The 18,755-nt window shown below is 39.0% G+C and overlaps 1 protein-coding gene across 5 annotated transcripts in view; it reads right to left on the bottom strand.

The window, feature by feature from the left end:
* The window catches only part of ARL15 (ADP ribosylation factor like GTPase 15), a 578,537-nt gene that overhangs the window by 9,157 nt on the left and 550,625 nt on the right, over positions 1-18,755 (bottom strand). Inside the window, exon 6 of one of the 5 annotated variants that reach the window (XM_045163683.1) lies at positions 3,817-4,107. The exons of the other annotated variants lie outside the window; for them this stretch is intronic. Coding sequence (XP_045019618.1) covers positions 4,087-4,107 — 21 coding nt within the window. The 3' untranslated portion in view covers positions 3,817-4,086. Of the gene's footprint in view, positions 1-3,816; positions 4,108-18,755 lie in introns of those variants that run through there. 5 annotated transcript variants of the gene reach the window in all.

Genomic DNA, 18,755 nt, shown 5'->3' with positions numbered 1-18,755 from the left:
TATTAAAGGTATATACTTAATGCACACATGAAATATGTATGTGTATATATATCTCTTTGCTGTACACCTGAAACTAACATAACATTATAAATCAACTATACTTCAATTACAGGTTTCCCTGGTGGCTCAGATGTTAAAGAATCTGCCTGCAATGCAGGAGACCTGGGTTCAATCCCTGGGTTGGGATGATCCCCTGGAGAAGGGAATGGCACCCCACTCCAGTATTCTTGCCTGGAGAATTTCAGGGACAGAGAAGCTTGGCAGGCTACAGTCCATGGGACTGCAAAAAGTTGGATACAACTGAGCAACTAACACACACACACACACTCTCTCTCTCTCTCCAATTAAAAAAAAAAGTTCTGTCTGGATGATAAATTTACCCCAGGGCTCCAATTAAGAAAGGATGCAAAGAAAGCCTGAATGTATCATAAAATGTGTAGGACATTGTCCATGACTGTTAAAAAGAGAGTGGGACTTGCCTTGGCTACAATCTAGCTCCTTACTGCAGTCACTCACTGTATTCACATGTCACACTGGGGAAGAACCTTTGTATTTAAATATTGACTCTGTGCTTTCTCTTTCCAACTCCAGACACAAGGATGTCGGATCATATGGGTCAAGAAATTGGCCATGGTTTGGAGAACTTACACCATGGAAATCTGCAAGAGTACCAAACTAGGACTTTTTCTTTCTAGAGAATTGGCTATTAAACTCTTACTAGCCCATCACTAAGTACATGCATCTTGTATGAATGTTTGCAAAGGGGTTCTCCAGCTTAGCTTTTTTTACTGCAGAAGTTCATGGAACAGGTTTCACTTGGTAACCTTCAACAAAGTCAAAGAGAACTTTGCCCAAGCCATGGCTCCAGGACAGGGTCTGGAGATGAAGTGGCTGGGCATCATTAAGATTCTTTGGAGTGCATTCTTGGCAGCTGGTTCAAAGAAAGGTTAGTCTAGAGAGAGCAGCACCAGCTGTTCTCCTTTTCATTGTACTGCTTGCAGGATTCTTAGAAAGGCACTAAATGTGTCATTAAAGGTAGAAATAAGCAATACAAGTAAAACCAATTTGCCACAGTCCCGAAGACATTACCACATAGAATAGATATTATTTCTTTTTACTGTAATAGGGACCAGAAAATGACAACTTGATGCTAACCAATATGACAATATTACTTTGGGGTTTATGTTTATAATGGACAATTGGTTTCAAGAACACTGGGTGTAAAAAAAAAAAATGTAGTTCTGATAATATGGCTTGTTTCTTAAGCAAAGTGCGGCATGTCTGACCTTGGAATAATTAAAAACCAGACAAATGACTGCAGGTTATGACCTGTGATTGAGCCTCACCCTTATTAGACGTCTTCTTGCCCAGGCAGTAACCTCTACGTGTACAGAATGCTCTATGTTGTGACAGTAATTATATAGAGACCCGGTATTTCACTGCACAGGAGGATTTAGCCTTCCCCAGAAGAGCCAAGTAAAATCATCCCATTTGCTTTGGCAGTGAGATTTAGGACCTGAAAAACATTCTTATTTGTGTTTAATTTGTTAACTGGGAATTACAGAGCAAATTACAATCTATTTTCTCTTTTTTGATATACCTGGGGGTGGAGGTGATTATTCACTTAGCCCCAAAGCTTCCTAGCAGATCATCACTGTAAAAGCCATAGACTGAGATAGGAGTGCTTCCTGTTTTGGGGGAGCAATGAAATATACCCGGTCTCTCCATCTATACCCTTCTCTACTCCAGTTATCCTACCTGGCCCGCTGCAGCTGGGGTGATTCCTGTACCCAGGCCTTGCTCCAGCTCCTGCTTCCCACCCCAGATGCCTCCATCCACAGGTGGAGAGGATCACCTCTGAAGATGCAGGAGATGTCCTCCTGTCATCTCAAGGGGAAGCCTTAATGTTATAGAAGAAACTTTTCAAAGTTTTGGCAAAACTAATACAATTATGTTAAATTTAAAAATAAAATAAAATTAAAAACAAAAAAAAACAAAGTGACCTTAGTCACAGTAGCCACCATTGGTTGCCCCCTCAGCACTTAGGCACTATGAATTCCCTGTAAATAAAGTTTTATTGGAACACAGTCATGCTTATTCAGTTATTTATGGCTGCTTTCATGATACAATGGCAAAGGTGAGTCATTTCCACAGAGACAGTGTGTCCTGCACAGCCTAGAAGAGTTACTATCTGGCCCTTTAGAGAAAAAAAATTGCCAAGCCCTGGCTACAGCCTCCTGCAGCTTCCTGCTCTGTCCAGCAGAGGCTCGAGGAGCACTTGGCAGGGGCCTCAGTGTGACCTGGCTTGCCAGCCCTCCTCCTCTCCACTGTGCCTCACACTCTAGGGGGACAGAGAAGTTGGCTTTTATAACCTGGCCAAGATCCACTTATAATTTCAGATGTTTTCAATTGTGGTCTAGCAGACAGAAGGGTCATCTCTCAGCAAAGCACTGCTTCTTTGCTCTCTGCATTCAGTCTGGGTTTCTTTCATGTGGAGACTTCCTAAAGGCCACAGATCTCCAGCGTGTGGGGCAACCTGTCAGTGTGAGGGATTTTGGTGTTCTTAGGATGGTTTTTAGTGCACAGAAATACCAGTTATTGTTACTTTGCAATTTTAAAAGAGACTATACCATTTATTAAATTTATAGTATCTGAAATGTAGTTTTTGTTGAAGCTATTATAGTCAACTTAAAAATCTTAATACTGTATTTATACATTTGTTAAATTTTAACAAATACATTCAAAAAACTTGAATTACTCTTTAGGTCCATTTCAAAACTTCATGTATAAGTGTAATATATTCCGTTTTCTCTTTAAGCATTTAGACTGTCTAAGAATCAAACATCCTGAAATAGTTAAGATTTTTTTTCCAATAAGAATTCTTAAAAATTTCTTCCATTAAATTTATATATTCAATGACTCTCAAGTTCTGGAATATTCTATTTACAAGTTTAAATTCTCATACCTCTCTACACAGGAGGCCAATTCTGATCACTTACATATTTTAAATTAAATTGTACCTGCTTTTTTTAACTTAGCATAATGCTTTCAAGGTTCACCATGTACAGCATGTATCAGTACTTCATCCCTTTTTACAGCTGAATGTTATATTATATGGATATGCTATATATTGTTTATCCAGGTTCACCAGCTGATGGACATTTGAGTTTCTTCTGCTTTTTTGGCAATAATGAATTCAGTTATATGAACCATTACTTTCTCTTTAAAACAGACATTATCAATAATTATTATATAAATTAATAGGTTAAGATATTCAGACTCACTGGGGATAAAGCAGCTCCACAAGTCTAATGTGAATTTCATTTTCACCCAGATTCACTAGGATCTTCTAGTTTTACTAAGGTCACACAGATTTTGGATAATTATTCTCCAATTTTTTTCATATGTATGAGTCAGTTCCTTGAGGGTACAGACAATGACAAAATGATTTTGTATCCTCTAACGTACCCAGTACAATGTCAGACATAAATGTACTCAGTACAATGAAAGTATAATGATACAGGCAACACAATATGTAGTCTATTTCATCCCACATTAAAATGTTAGTAATGGAGAGAGACTGAATATTGGAGAGAAGTTACCACTCTTCACAATTAATTAGGTGAAGGTTTAGAAGGTGGGATTTCATGAACAGTTTCAAAACTGTAGGCCTAAGTGATTTAAACTCTATTATATACAAATGCCTGCAGGCAGCTGCAGTGAATTGTTTTGCAAACAGAAAAGTAAACAGCCTATCATGGAAAACAGAACCCAGTCCAGAAATCCCAAGAACCACAGGACACTTACGTTTTGAGCTATTCCTTTAATCTATGTCCAAATAAAGCAACTAATTTTTATCTCAGACAATGGAAAGCATTGACATATGCGAAAAGAGAAGCATCAGTACACTTGTCTTCGCATGCAGGTGCAGGCATCGGACTTTTCAATAACATCTATAACGTAGCCATTAATTGAAGAGGCAGCCAGTTTCCAACAGCTCACCATTTTCTTTTTTCTCTTCTCTCCTTCCTTTATTCCACTCTTTCAAAACAGCATTCATTTTGGATGCCAAGCACTTCTAGGATGTTACACTTGCTTCCGCATCCTCTATGTTTGGGAGACATGAGTGTATGAGAATACTCATAACGATTTATCTTTATTTCAAGAAGGTAAATATTATAAGTAGGAAAAAAATCTACCTATGAAAAACTTTCTCCTGGCAAGAGAATATGGTTGTTTAGTCCTACCGATATGAATGAGAGCTAGTCAAGTATGTACTAGACAGGAAGGAGAGTTAATGAGTGAAAGCCCCAAACACATCAGAGACAGCCAATTAGCTTGTCTGAAACACAGGCTTGTAAAGCTATCAGTAACTTATAAAATGGTCTGCTACACACGAGTGAAATGTTGTTTAAATGGCTTGCTTAACTAGATGCATTCTCCATGAAATTGATTCTTTTAAGGTTATTTTTTTTTTAACTTAATGCTCATTAACTGTGTATATTGAAATGGCTGAGTGGGTGGGGGGGGGGGGGGGATAGATACCCTGCTACTGTAAAGCACATGTTGAAGATGTGAATTTCATAGTTTATGAAGTTAAGAGGTATTGGGAAAAGAAACAAACCTCATCCATTACCAACAATTCTGTCTGCCTCAGTAATTGAAATGGATCAATTCAATTAGATTATTCCTCCTCTGCCTAGCTAAATACTTAGACGGGGACTGGTAGATGTGCTCGGAGGACCTTCCAATCTGAGAATTTATGCTTCTGTGTTACAGAACTGCATGCTTTTCCACCATAGCCTGTGATTTTGCAAAATGGCATGAGAAAAAGAAGACCCTGAGCCTGGTATATTTCAAATCTAACATGTGCCTCAGAGTGCACATCAAATTTCATCCCCTAAAGATTTACTTTACTAAAACATTCACAGTAACTTGATGTTACCTGACATATGAATGACAATTACTATACTATTTCACACTTCAGATGTTTTTGAAAAACACTCATATATTTTTTAATTGGTTTCTGGCCATGCCTCATACTCAGTTTTTCCTGTTACTTAAGTCTCCGTGCCATAAATACACGTTGATCAATGGCTATCTGATCAGACAAGCAGGAGGACATGCTTTGATTTTTCAAGGTGCAGCTTCTTGCTTATTCAATATTGGTACCCTAATGTGCTTCAATCGGAGAAGGCAATGGCACCCCACTCCAGTACTCTTGCCTGGAAAATCCCATGGATGGAGGAGCCTGGTGGGCTGCAGTCCATGGGGTCGCTGAGGGTCGGACATGACTGAGCAACTTCACTTTCACTTTTCACTTTCATGCATTGGAGATGGAAATGGCAACCCACTCCAGTGTTCTTGCCTGGAGAATCCCAGGGATGGGGGGAGCCTGGTGGGCTGCCGTCTATGGGGTCGCACAGAGTTGGACATGACTGAAGCAACTTAGCAACAGCAGCAGCAATGTACTTCAATAAACCACTATCAGTTGGCCAACTCAAAGGATTCTTTGACTCAACAAAATATCAGGAAAAAATATATTTATGCAATGGTTAAGACACAGAAATCTTTAAAATGTAGTTTATCTATTCTGGTTATTTGGCTTTTCTAATGGACTTAATGTGTCCCTTACCTCAGCGTCACAGTTGTGAGGTGTAAGAAAGCAACAGCAGAAGCAACAAATCAAAATATTAATCTATGGAACCCAAATAAACATGTTTAATATTGGACTTGTGGTACTATGGCAGCATGCTATCCTAACAACAACAACATTTAGATGTTGGAGCAGATTCAAATTCTTGGGCCTTAAACAAGAGACAGACAAATATGGCAAGCCATGCATTGCTCAGCCGCCAATGGACGGTGCCAGTGGCCCTGTCCAGATGCAGAGATATTCAAAGGATATTCCTGTCAGCAGCTTGTCCTCTGGCTCCAGCAAGGAGCCACCATGGAAACACTGGGAGGGAAAGAAAAAACAGGAAGGCATGGAGAGGTGGGGGAGAAAGGCAGAAAAAGCTGACAGCTGCCTCAATCACACACCTGAGCAAGGGGAGCAGGTAACAAATGGCTTTGTAACAAACTGCCATGTTAGTTACAGGGAGAGAATTGCTTTTCCTGCTGGCGATCTAGTCAGGAGCCTAAGATCCTGGCAACTGAGAAACATGAGCTTGGAAAGAGGCTTGCAGGCAGCCTGAGGAAAGGAAAGCTAAGTGGTAATCTGTCCTGAGGAGTTTTAGCCAAAAAAGCCCACACAGGACTAGCTGAACTCGGAATAAAGCCTGTGAAATACAAGTCTGGAGAACATTACAATCAGACATAAAGAGAACACCAGAAATGAAGGTTAAAAAGCCATTGACTGGATTTATCACAGCACTGTGAGTGTGGCCTTGGGTCCTTGTTGTCATCCCAGGACTAGTCCAAACCATTAGCTCTCAACTGGGGAGAAGAGGCAAGGCACCTGTTTCCTTGCCTACCCACTCCCCCCACCCAGGGAAATGAAGCAACGTCAGGAGGTATTGTTGATTGTCACAACTTGGCAGAGGGCGGGTGGGAAGCGGGTGAAGTGGGTACTTGCTACAGGTATCTAGTAGGTAACAGTCAGGGATACTGCCAAACACCCTAACATACACGGGACAGCCTCCCCCTCCCCCCAACAAAGAGCTATCCACCCCAGACATCAGTAATGCAGAGGCAGAAAAACTCAACTCTGAACTGACCTTTTAAAGGCAAAAATCAAAGAAGAAAGCCCTGTTAATGAGTCAATGCATGGTTTATCAACATGAACCATCAGGCTCCTTCCCTGGAATCAGGAGATTTAGCAACTGGACTGGAAAGCTCCCCACGGAGGAGCACCAAAGGTCTATGGGACGTACTCTCTGTCCTCCTTTCTTCTTCAAAGTAGAAATCATTCGATCTTGGTAGGAGACCAGTGAGAATGTCAAACTGGCCTGAAACAAACGCTGGAAAGAAGCAGTCACATTTCTCTCACTCTCCATATTCACTCTTTTGAGCTCTGGGGATACAAAGGTGCACAGTTCAAGTTCCAGGCCTCATGGAGTTTACTCAGCAGTGGAAGAAACTGACAGATACTAAGTGAATATGTAAGTAAATAAAGTCCAGTGAAAAATAAGTGCCATGAAGAAAAAGAAAGCACGACAGAAATAATAACATTTACCATATAACTGATCCAAAAGAGGGACTGACGGTGTAATACAAGTTAAAAATCAAGCAGTCACAAATGAAGACAAGTATTTAGCTGGTTTTAAAACAAAATTTCATATAGTTATGATCAAAACTCTCTCAATTAACCGCCACTTAATTGTCTAGGATTAGCTGACTCTTCATCACCCTAATACAAGACAAGGATTAAAGCTGACTATACAGTTAACACCCATGCCTGGTGGATACCACACTGGAATGTTGATGCTCAACACTGGGGCAGTTGATGCTCATGACTGGGGCAGACTGCTCTCTGGCACATCTGCTCATTTCTGCTCCTGACTTATTCATAATTTTGCACTAAGGCAATCAGACTTGTTATTATCATTAAGTAATCTTGTTAAATGTGACACTAATGAGTGAAATGTGAACCTGAAAGGGGAATTTCTATTTCTACAGAAAACTAAATGGGATGGGTTCAAAGAAACCAAGAAAAAAGAGTCACTAAAAACAAACTGCTGTGGAATTAGATTTAGGTAAGACGACTCTAAAGGAATGGGAGGGAATGGGGGAAGACGGCTCCTCAAGCATCTTTAACTATGGTTCCACTTTAAGGAAACAAGAGCTGAAAATCATAAGTAAGGATTGTGTTTTATGCAGGAAATGTAATACAGAACTCTGACTAGTGGCCACATACTCAGAGAAAAGGCCTTGGACCAATATCAAAAGGTCAGTACCATTTGTATGTTTTAACTCAAATTACTTAGGGTATATATTTTATTTTTTTAATGACGAGATACTTTAACCAGTTCTTGATTACCAGTTCAGATCAGTCTGGATAAGAGAGCTTCTAAGTGTATATTTCAAATCACACATTTTATTCTGTCTGAATCAAAAGCCTTCTCAGAGGGGAAGTCATTAACACCCATTTCAGTCTGAGTAAAGAGTGTTGCATAAAATCATATCCACTGTCAGAATCAATATTAGAGTCTATCACCTCAAATCCTCTTGTGAAAGAAAGTACAGTATAAATAAATAAAATTAAAATACTCAAATCCATACTCATACATACCCACACCCCTGCAGTCTCCTAAAGAAACAGTTTTATTTGTGAAAGCAAATTACAGTTAAAACTGGATTCCTCATTATTAAATACAATGCTGCTGCTAAGTCGCTTCAGTCGTGTCCGACTCTGTGTGACCCTATAGACGGCAGCCCATCAGGCTCCACCATCCCTGCCTGGGATTCTCCAGGCAAGAACACTGGAGTGGGTTGCCATTTCCTTCTCCATTGAATACAATATCCTTAAAAAATAATAAACATTTAGGGTTTGGATCTAGATGGTACAGTAAGAGGTTGTAGAGTTCACCTCCTCTCATGAACACATCAAAAATATATCGATATCTTTAACAGTTCTCACTGAAAACTAACCAGAAACTGGCAGAAGGACTCTACAACTAAGGCTATAAGAAAGATAACACAGGTGACTGAGTAGGAAGGAAAGGAAAGCGATCAGGTTGTGATCTGTGCCTCTGGGAGGAAACTCAGAAGAAAGAGATTACAAGGGTGGACAGTTGCCTTGGGGAGTGAACCATGTTGGGTGTCCCAGTCCACCTGGCTTTTTGGAAGACTACTGAGACCAACAGAAGGACTGTGGGAAGCCTGAACTCTACTCCTGAGAAACACATGGCTTGCCCTGGGGCAGGGTGGAGAGAGGTCTGCTCTAGGATGCTGGCTTTCCCATGACTCCCTTGTGGGCTGTAAGCTCCAGCATGAGCTGAGTCAACTCTGCCCGATCACTCCATGTCACAGCATGGCACTGCATCTGGGGTGGCCAAGACTGGAGAAAAGATTCTATCTTGGTATGCAGAGGCACCTGGTCCAGACATAAAAGGAAGAATTTACATCTATCCTCAAACTATTTTCAAAAAACTGAAGAGGATGGAACACTCACAAATTCATTCTATGAGGCCATCATTACTCTAATACCAAAACCAGAGAGACATTACAAAGAAAGAAAATTAATAGGCCAAAATCTTTGATGAATATAGATGCAAAAATCTCCAGGATACAGTAAGTTCTTTACATGAGTTTTGTTTGGAGAGTGTGTTCTTAAGTCCAATGTCTTCTAAAGTCTGACAAAATTAGTGTAGGTACCCAACTAACACACTCAGCTATACAGTACTGTACTATAATAGGTTTATAACACTTTTCATACATATAATACATAAAAAACAACACAAAAATAAAAACATTTTTAGTCTTACATTACAGTACTTTGAAAAGTACAATAGTACAATAGCTGGCATACAGGGGCTGGCATCAAGTGAACAGGCAAGAAGAGTTACTGACTAGAGGAGGGAGAAGATGTGGGAGATGCTAGAGCTGAAAGATTGTCAGCAGTAGGAGACAGAGGGCAAGCTACAATTTCACTCACACCTTACATGACTTCCCTGATAGCTCAGTTGGTAAAGAATCTGCCTGAAATGCAGGAGACCCTGATGCAATTTCTGGGTCAGGAAGATCCGCTGGAGAATGGATAGGCTACCCACTCCAGTATTCTTGGGCTTCTCTTGTGGCTCAGCTGGTAAAGAATCTGTCCTCAATGCGGGAGACCTGGGTTCGATCCCTGGGTTGGGAAGATCCCCTGGAGAAGGGAAAGGCTACTCACTCCAGTATTCTGGCCTGGAGAAAACTATGGATTGTATAGTCCATAGGATTGCAAAGAGTCAGACACTGCTGAGCGATTTTCACTTCACTTACATGACTGGACATGTGAATGCTCGTCTGCATCTTGGAAAGTTCACAACTTAAAGGTTCATATGTAGGGGACTTTCCGTATTAGCAAAATGAATCCAACAATATGTAAAACTGATCACATAATATGATCAAGTTGAATTTATTCCAAAGATCCAGGAATGGTTCAGTATTAGAAGTCCTAACCACAGCAATCAGACAAAACAAGGGGTTCAAACTGGAAAGGAAGAAGTAGAATTGCCACTATTTGCAGATGCCATGATATTTCATGTAGAAAACCCAAAAGTATCCACCCTAAAACTATTAGAATCAATAAATGAATTCAGTGAAGTTGAAAGATATAAGATTAATATACAGACGTGTCGCTTTTCTAGAGACTAATAATGAATTATTCAAGAGAGAAATTTTTTAAAAATCCTGTTTAAAATCACAGGAGGAAGAACACTTAGGAATAAACTTAACCAAGGAGGAGAAAGACCTACACTCGGAAAACTATAAAACACTGATGTAGGAAATTAAAGATGATACAAAGAACTGGAAAGATATACTGTGCTCTTGGATGGGAAGGATTCATATTGTTAAAAGCAATCTATAAATTTAGTGCAACCCCTATCAAAATGTCCCATGATATTTTTCACAGAACTGGAACAAACAGTTCTAAAATTAAATGAAATTACAAAAGGCCCAGAATTGCCATCGTAATACTGAGAAAAAAGAACAAAGCTGGAGGTATCACCCTCTCAGACTTCAGACTATACAACAAAGCTTAAGTAGTCAAAACAGCATACTGCCGGCACAAAAACAGCCACACAGATCAATGAAATAGAATAGAGAGGCCTGAAATAAATTCACGTCTAAAGTCAATGAATCTACGACAAAAGAGGCATGAATATACAATGGAGGAAAGACAGTCTCTTAAGTGGTGCTGGGAAAACTGGACAGTTTACATGTAAAACAGTGAAATTAGAACATCTCCTCACATCATATATAAAAACAAACTCAAAATGGATTAAAGACCTAAGTGTAAGACCAGAAACCATAAAACTTCTGGAAGAAAACACAGGCAGAACACTGGACATAAATTGTAACAATTTTCTTTTGGATCTATCTCCAAAGGCAAAAGAAATGAAAGCAAAAATAAGCAAATGGGACCTAATTAAACTTAGAAGCTTTTGTAAAGCAAGGGAAACCATGGAAAAAACAAACAAAAATCACACTACAGAATTGGAGAAGATGCTTGCGAATTATATAGCCAACAAGGAATTAATAACTAAAATATATAAACAGCTTGTACAACTTCATACCAAACACCCTGCCCCACAAATAACCCAGTTTAAAAAAATGAGCAGAAGACCCAAACAGACATTTCTCCAAAGAAGACATACAGATGACCAATAGGCACATGAAAAGATGTTCAACACTGCTAATTATCAGGAAAATACAAATCAAAACAATGAGAATCACCCCAAAGAGGTCTAAACGGCCACCATCAGAAAGAACACCTAGGGACTTCCTGGCAGTCCACTGGTTAAGACTTTACCTTCCAATGTAGGAGACGCAGGTTTGATCCCTGGGCAGGGAGCTAAGACCCCACATGCCTCATGGCCAAAAAGCCAAAACATAAGGCAGAAGCAGTATTGTAATAAACGTGATAAAGACTTTAAAAAAGAACACATACAACAAATGCTAGTGAGGATGTGGAGAAAAGGGAACCCCTGTACACTGTTGGGAGGAATATAAATTGGTGCAGCTACTGTGGGAAGTGGTATGGTAGGTTCTCAAAAAACTAAAAATAGAACTAACGTATGACACAGTAATTCCACTACTGAGCATATATCTGGAAAAAGGAAAACACTAATTTGAAAAGATGCATGTACAGCAAAGTTCATAGCAGCACTATTTACAATCCCCAAGATACGGAAGGAAGCCAAAGCCATCATGAGCTTACAGATGTGGTATGCATGTGTAATGGAATATTACTCAGCCATAGAAAGGGATGAAATTCTTCCATCTGTGCAGTGTGGAAGGACTAGAGAATACTATACTTAGTGAAATAAGTCAGAGAAAGACTAATACTGCCTGATATCACTAATATGTGAAATTTAAAAATAATGAAAGTTAACGTATAGAGCAAAGCAGAAATAGACTCAGATTAAAAATACCCAACAAACTAGTGGCTACCCAGTGGGGAGAGTGAAGTGGGGGTGGCACATTATGGGTATGGAATTAAGAGATACAATGTACAGAATGGGGAATTATACCCATTATCTTATAAAACTTTTAATGGAGTATAAACTAAAAATACTCAATCACTTATGTTGTCCACTTGAAACTAATGTAATATTATAAATCAATTATACCTTGATAAAAAAGTATAAATGATAAATAAAAAGTTGTTCTTAAAAAAATTACATTATTTTAAATGCATTTGTAAAATACTTCCTAAGTAGAACTTATTCCCATTTTCTAGACTCAGAATTATATAGCATATCCATCAGGAAAATTTCCCTGACCTTCTCTTAGCACATCCTTGACTACTATCTCCTACACTTAACAGTTTTCTAGGGACTAGGCAATATTAGTGTTTCTCACAGTAGTCCTATTTTACCCTGAAATTATTATCTGTTTCTTTCTACCCTTACCAAATTGACTTCTCCATCAGTAAGATGGCAATTCTACCAGAGCACTTGAAAACAACAATCATAGGATGACAATCCCTGACAAATGATAGCTTGTGCTAACAATTTTTCACTAGAAGGTAAGCATAAATAATAAAATAATGTAAAATGATGCATGTAAATGATATTTACCTCTCTGAGTCCACAAATTTATTTTCAGTGAATGATATCTTGTCTTCATCATATTTAACATAAGGGGATCTACACTTTGGAGTCCTCAATATATAGGGTTTGTAAATTTTAGAAGCCTATTTATGTCATTGAATCTTTTATACCAAAAGAGAAGATGAAATTACAGAGAAATAAGGGTATGAGAAATAAATCCTTGCCTATTTGACTGCAGTTTCTTATCCAGACATAACAGTACATGTAACCTGCATGGTGGTGGTGGTATAGCCACACAGTTTGCATAAAACACATGGGCAAGTTGAATTCTCTTACAGTTGCTGAAACAGTTGAATTCTGACTTTTTATATGAAGCCACAGACACTAAGTATGTAGTCACCTGGTCAAAGGTGGACCTGCTTTTCGGTGCTGTTAGAAGGGATAACCTGATTTGATAAACTGTAAAGATGCCAGGTGTCTGGTATGACCTAAGGAGGCCAAGGCTTGGATCAATAACTAAGAGCACCGTGTTCTGGCATGATGCTTGCTCGGTTCTGACATGACCACTAACACTGTAAATCATCAATGCATAGTATATTTCCTATACAACCTGGAGAAAGAGAAGGAACCAGGACAGATAAACGTGTACCACACAATGGGTGGAAGTTCTTAACATGAGATGGAAATGAAAGTGAACTGAATTAGCTGTTCCTTCTCCCTCCCTCACCCACCTCTTTCTCTCCCTCCTTCCTTCCCTCCGTCCCCTCCTCCATCTCTCTCTCTTTCAATTTAGGATATTAAGCCAAGGACTTATTTAAAGCACTGAAAGACATAATTAACTAGCACTCATGAAATAATTGAAAAGAATTCCCTCAATGAGCAAATCACTCTATCCTTACAGGCAAGGCTTTGGAGTGGCTTGCATAACTCTCTTTAACGACTTTTATATTTTAATGAAACACTATAAATTAGACTATTTTAGTTTAGGTTTCAAATTCACTTGCGCTGCATAATAGATGTTTAAAAATCTTCCTGTATCTGCACAAAGCATAAAAAGCTCTTCTGGAAAATCATGAACTCCATACATACCCAATATTCCCCTCCCTATTTCCCCCTACCCCCAGAATCCTTCCCATCTGCCAGCTGGGTTTCATTTTAAGAATTTCACACTGAATATAAAGTGCTATTTTGACCATGTGGCTCCAGAAATGTGAATTTATAGTCTATTCAGACCGTACGCAAGTGATTGACAGAGAGGGGATTAACCAACTGGATGCGATGAAGCCGCTGCCTCTTCCTTCAGGTTCCTTTAAGCTTCCAGGAAAGGGGGCCATACTTACAGTTTCATTGAGACTAGCAAGAAGTATAGTCTCCTAACAGGGGTCTTACTTTTCACATCACTGCTTAATGGCCTCGACCTTGGAACTCTTTTCTCTATGCTCCTATACCTCCCACACTCCATGTATTTCCCCACATGTAAGCAAGAATACTACGGTTTACTTTCTTAGACATCTTCTGCAATGATGTTCATCTACTGACTCATATAACACATACCTGTAATTCCTGGTTGTCAGGTTTAAGACTAAAATTCTGGGAAAGTACGTGTGTATATTTGATTTTCTTGAGAAAAGGCTAGAAATGACTAACAAACATGGAAAGACTGTCTAGGCTAGTATTTCAGAGATCGTTTGAAAGTCTTAGGCATCTAGTAACGTTTCAAATACCATTGCTATTTAAGTTCTACTACAAAGTAGTGCTTTTAAAAAAAAGTTAACATCTTGTTTCAGATTTATCATTCTCAAGTATTTTATCATAGACATTAAAGTGATGTTATAACTCTATACTTAAGATTTGCTAAATCTTTCTTTTTGCAACTTTAGGGTCATGCTGTTCCTAGGACTGTGTATACTCACTAAATGGACACTAAGTAATACTATAAAACAGATTACTTCTCTATTTAATAAAAGCTCAATGAAAGGATATTAAAGTGTTGAAATTTGAGAAGGGTGTGTAGAGTTAACTTAGATTTGATGTTGTGATGCTGGAGTCCTTACAAATAGCTGTGAAAAGAAGAGAAGTGAAAAGCAAAGGAGAAAAGGAAAGATATAAACATCTGAATGCAGAGTTCCAAAGAATAGCAAGAAGAGATAAGAAAGCCTTCTTCAGCGATCAATGCAAAGAAATAGAGGAAAACAACAGAATGGGAAAGACTAGGGATCTCTTCAAGAAAATCAGAGATACCAAAGGAACATTTCATGCAAAGATGGGCTCAATAAAGGACAGAAATGGTATGGACCTAACAGAAGCAGAAGATATTAAGAAGAGGTGGCAAGAATACACAGAAGAACTGTACAAAAAAGAGCTTCATGACCCAGATGATAATCACGATGGTGTGATCACTAACCTAGAGCCAGACATCCTGGCATGTGAAGTCAAGTGGGCCTTAGAAAGCATCACTATGAACAAAGCTAGTGGAGGTGATGGAATTCCAGTGGAGCTATTCCAAATCCTGAAAGATGATGCTGTGAAAGTGCTGCACTCAATCTGCCAGCAAATTTGGAAAACTCAGCAGTGGCCACAGGACTGGAAAAGGTCAGTTTTCATTCCAATCCCAAAGAAAGGCAATGCCAAAGAATGCTCAAACTACTGCACAATTGCACTCATCTCACACGCTAGTAAAGTAATGCTCAAAATTCTCCAAGCCAGGCTTCAGCAATATGTGAACCGTGAACTTCCTGATGTTCAAGCTGGTTTTAGAAAAGGCAGAGGAACCAGAGATCAAATTGCCAACATCCGCTGGATCATGGAAAAAGCAAGAGAGTTCCAGAAAAAGCATCTATTTCTGCTTTATGGACTATGCCAAAGCCTTTGACTGTGTGGATCACAATAAACTGTGGAAAATCCTGAAAGAGATGGGAATACCAGACCACCTGATCTGCCTCTTGAGAAATCTGTATGCAGGTCAGGAAGCAACAGTTAGAACTGGACATGGAACAACAGACTGGTTCCAAATAGGAAAAGGAGTACGTCGAGGCTGTATATTGTCACCCTGCTTATTTAACTTATATGCAGAGTACATCATGAGAAATGCTGGACTGGAAGAAACACAAGCTGGAATCAAGATTGCTGGGACAAATATCAATAACCTCAGATATGCAGATGACACCACCCTTATGGCAGAAAGTGAAGAGGAACTACAAAGCCTCTTGATGAAAGTGAAAGTGGAGAGTGAAAAAGTTGGCTTAAAGCTCAACATTCAGAAAACGAAGATCATGGCATCCGGTCCCATCACTTCATGGGAAATAGATGGGCAAACAGGGGAAACAGTGTCAGACTTTATTTTTGGTGGCTCCAAAATCACTACAGATGGTGACTGCAGCCATGAAATTAAAAGACGCTCACTCCTTGGAAGGAAAGTTATGACCAACCTAGATAGCATATTCAAAAGCAGAGACATTACTTTGCCAACAAAGGTTCATCTAGTCAAGCCTATGTTTTTTCCTGTGGTCATGTATGGATGTGACAGTTGGACTGTGAAGAAGGCTGAGCGCCGAAGAATTGATGCTTTTGAACTGTGGTGTTGGAGAAGACTCTTGAGAGTCCCTTGGACTGCAAGGAGATCCAACCAGTCCATTCTGAAGGAGATCAGCCCTGGGATTTCTTTGGAAGGAATGATGCTAAAGCTGAAACTCCAGTACTTTGGCCACCTCATGTGAAAAGTTGACTCATTAGAAAAGACTCTGATGCTGGGAGGGATTGGGGGCAAGAGGAGAAGGGGACGACAGAGGATGAGATGGCTGGATGGCATCACTGGGTCGATGGACGTGAGTCTCGGTGAACTCCGGGATTTGGTGATGGACAGGGAGGCCTGGTGTGCTGCGATTCATGGGGTCGCAAAGAGTCGGACACGACTGAGCGACTGATCTGATCTGATCTGATGCTGTAGTCAGTCTCAAAATTAATGAGCACATCTAAGTTTGTATTACACACACACACATACACACAAAGTTGACACAAGCTGACATCAGAGAAAAGTCAACATCATCAGAAAAGTATAAGCTTATCACATCCTGTCAAGTTTGGTCCTGTCTAGAAAAGGAAAGGTTCTGTTTGAAGGTAGGGTCTTTTTAGCTTCTAAATTATTCTAGAGAATAATAGAGAGAATAATGCCTCCCCTTTGTTCTCCCAGGAGAAAAACAAACAAGTATTCTATAGAAACTCAATTATGCCTAGGGGAAAATTTCTCCTACTTGCAAGCACAATAAATAAGACTCCATTAAAAAAAATCACCAATATTATACATTTAAGTTTTAGACACATTATATGAACAGTTAACATTATATGAAAGTTACTGGAGCATAGAGAAACGTATGGAAGAAACCACGTCAAACTGATAACACTGGATAGTACATTGGGGAATCAATGGAAAGCAGATTCTTAACTTTTTCTTAATATCATTCTTGAATTACTGAGCTTGACACAATAAGGCCCCTATATAGTTCTTATACTTTAAAAAATTAATAAAATAAAAACATATATATGAACATCAAAGAACAGAAAGGACATTTAAGAACTAAAGCAATAATACACCCATATGCAGAAACACATACAGGGAGGTAACCTGGTTTACAGTAGAAGTGCAGAAAACACAGTGTTGTACAGTATGAAGAAAAGATTTCAAGAATAAAAATTCTCATGTGATAGTTACCTACTCATGTGACAAAAAGAAATACAGTTTTTTTTCTCTAAGAGTGTATTTTTAAATTTTTAATATAATTTTTTAAAGTTACACTCCATTCAGTTATCACAAATATCGGCTTTGTTGCCCATGTTGTACATCCATACAGCCTATCTTACATACAATAGTTCATTCGTACCTCCTACTCCCTCACCCCTATCTTGCCCCTCCCTTCTCTCTCCCCACTGGTAACCACTAGCTTGTTCTCTGGAATATAGTTGTTTTCTATCAGTTAATTATGGATTTTTATCATATCTAAGCATTTGGGGGATTTAACTTTTAAATCAATGACAATTTATTTAAATTAAGAGTGTGTCCACTTCTGGAAGATGGGTGATATTCTAGGGAGTCAAGACCTGAGTCAAGACACTCAGGACTCTCAACTTTCACAGTTGAAAATCTGGCACCTCTCACCAGGCTACAAAGTTCACATAGGGATTTTCCACAATCAGCAGAATCAGTGCGTCACATCCTAGACAGGAATACCTTCTTTTCTTCATCAGATCCCTTTTTAGAGAGAAGTAACATTTAGAGAAGATCATTTAAAGGGCCAGCCCATCCATCCTCCTTTACTGGATATCTAATGCTATCTTTGAACGAAGTTCAAGTAGAGCCTGCTGAAGGCTATAAAATAACTCTACTCCATGGCATTCTAATACCAGGGTCTTAAATTTAAAGTTGCCATACAAAAAAGCCACAAAAAATTCAGATCTACATTTGCTATAAAAATGTTGTCATAGATGACTCATTAAATTACTCAGTGTCTCCCACAGAAAATCTTTTTGAATTGTGTAGAACGGTCGTTATCTTCCCTGTGGAAGACACATCCTTCCTCTTTTCCAACAATGAGAATCAGATCATAGATCATGATTGCCCCATCTTTTTGTTTTTCAGAAACTCAGAGCACTAAATATAAAATCTAATTTAAGCAATTATTGACCCATAGGGTTGGTGTTATCACACTTTTGTTTTCTTTGTCCTTATCTTCTATTTCATTTTTTAATTATTATTATTTCCATGTGAGTCCCTTTAAGTTCTCTGAGGGAAGAAGTAGTGGACTATATATACACAAATAAAAATAAGGTAACATTTCTGTCTGGAGTTGAATGACAACATTCAATCACTATCTCCTTGCTCAGTATTTTTACTTAACAGAACATACCAAGCTTCAGTGAAAGTCACCAGTCTCAAGTCATTTTTACTATTTTAGGGGTCCCTTAAAAGTACCTGTTAACACTATTACCATGGAGCACAAACTCTAATTTTATCAGAATTGTTTCAGTATAAGAAGCCTCAACAGAAGCTAATTCATTTTA

This window comes from Bubalus bubalis, chromosome 19 (assembly GCF_019923935.1).
Source record: "Bubalus bubalis isolate 160015118507 breed Murrah chromosome 19, NDDB_SH_1, whole genome shotgun sequence".
Taxonomy (NCBI): Eukaryota; Metazoa; Chordata; class Mammalia; order Artiodactyla; family Bovidae; genus Bubalus; species Bubalus bubalis.
The sequence above is the reverse complement of the archived record's forward strand: the minus strand, read 5'-3'. Positions and strand labels throughout refer to the sequence as shown.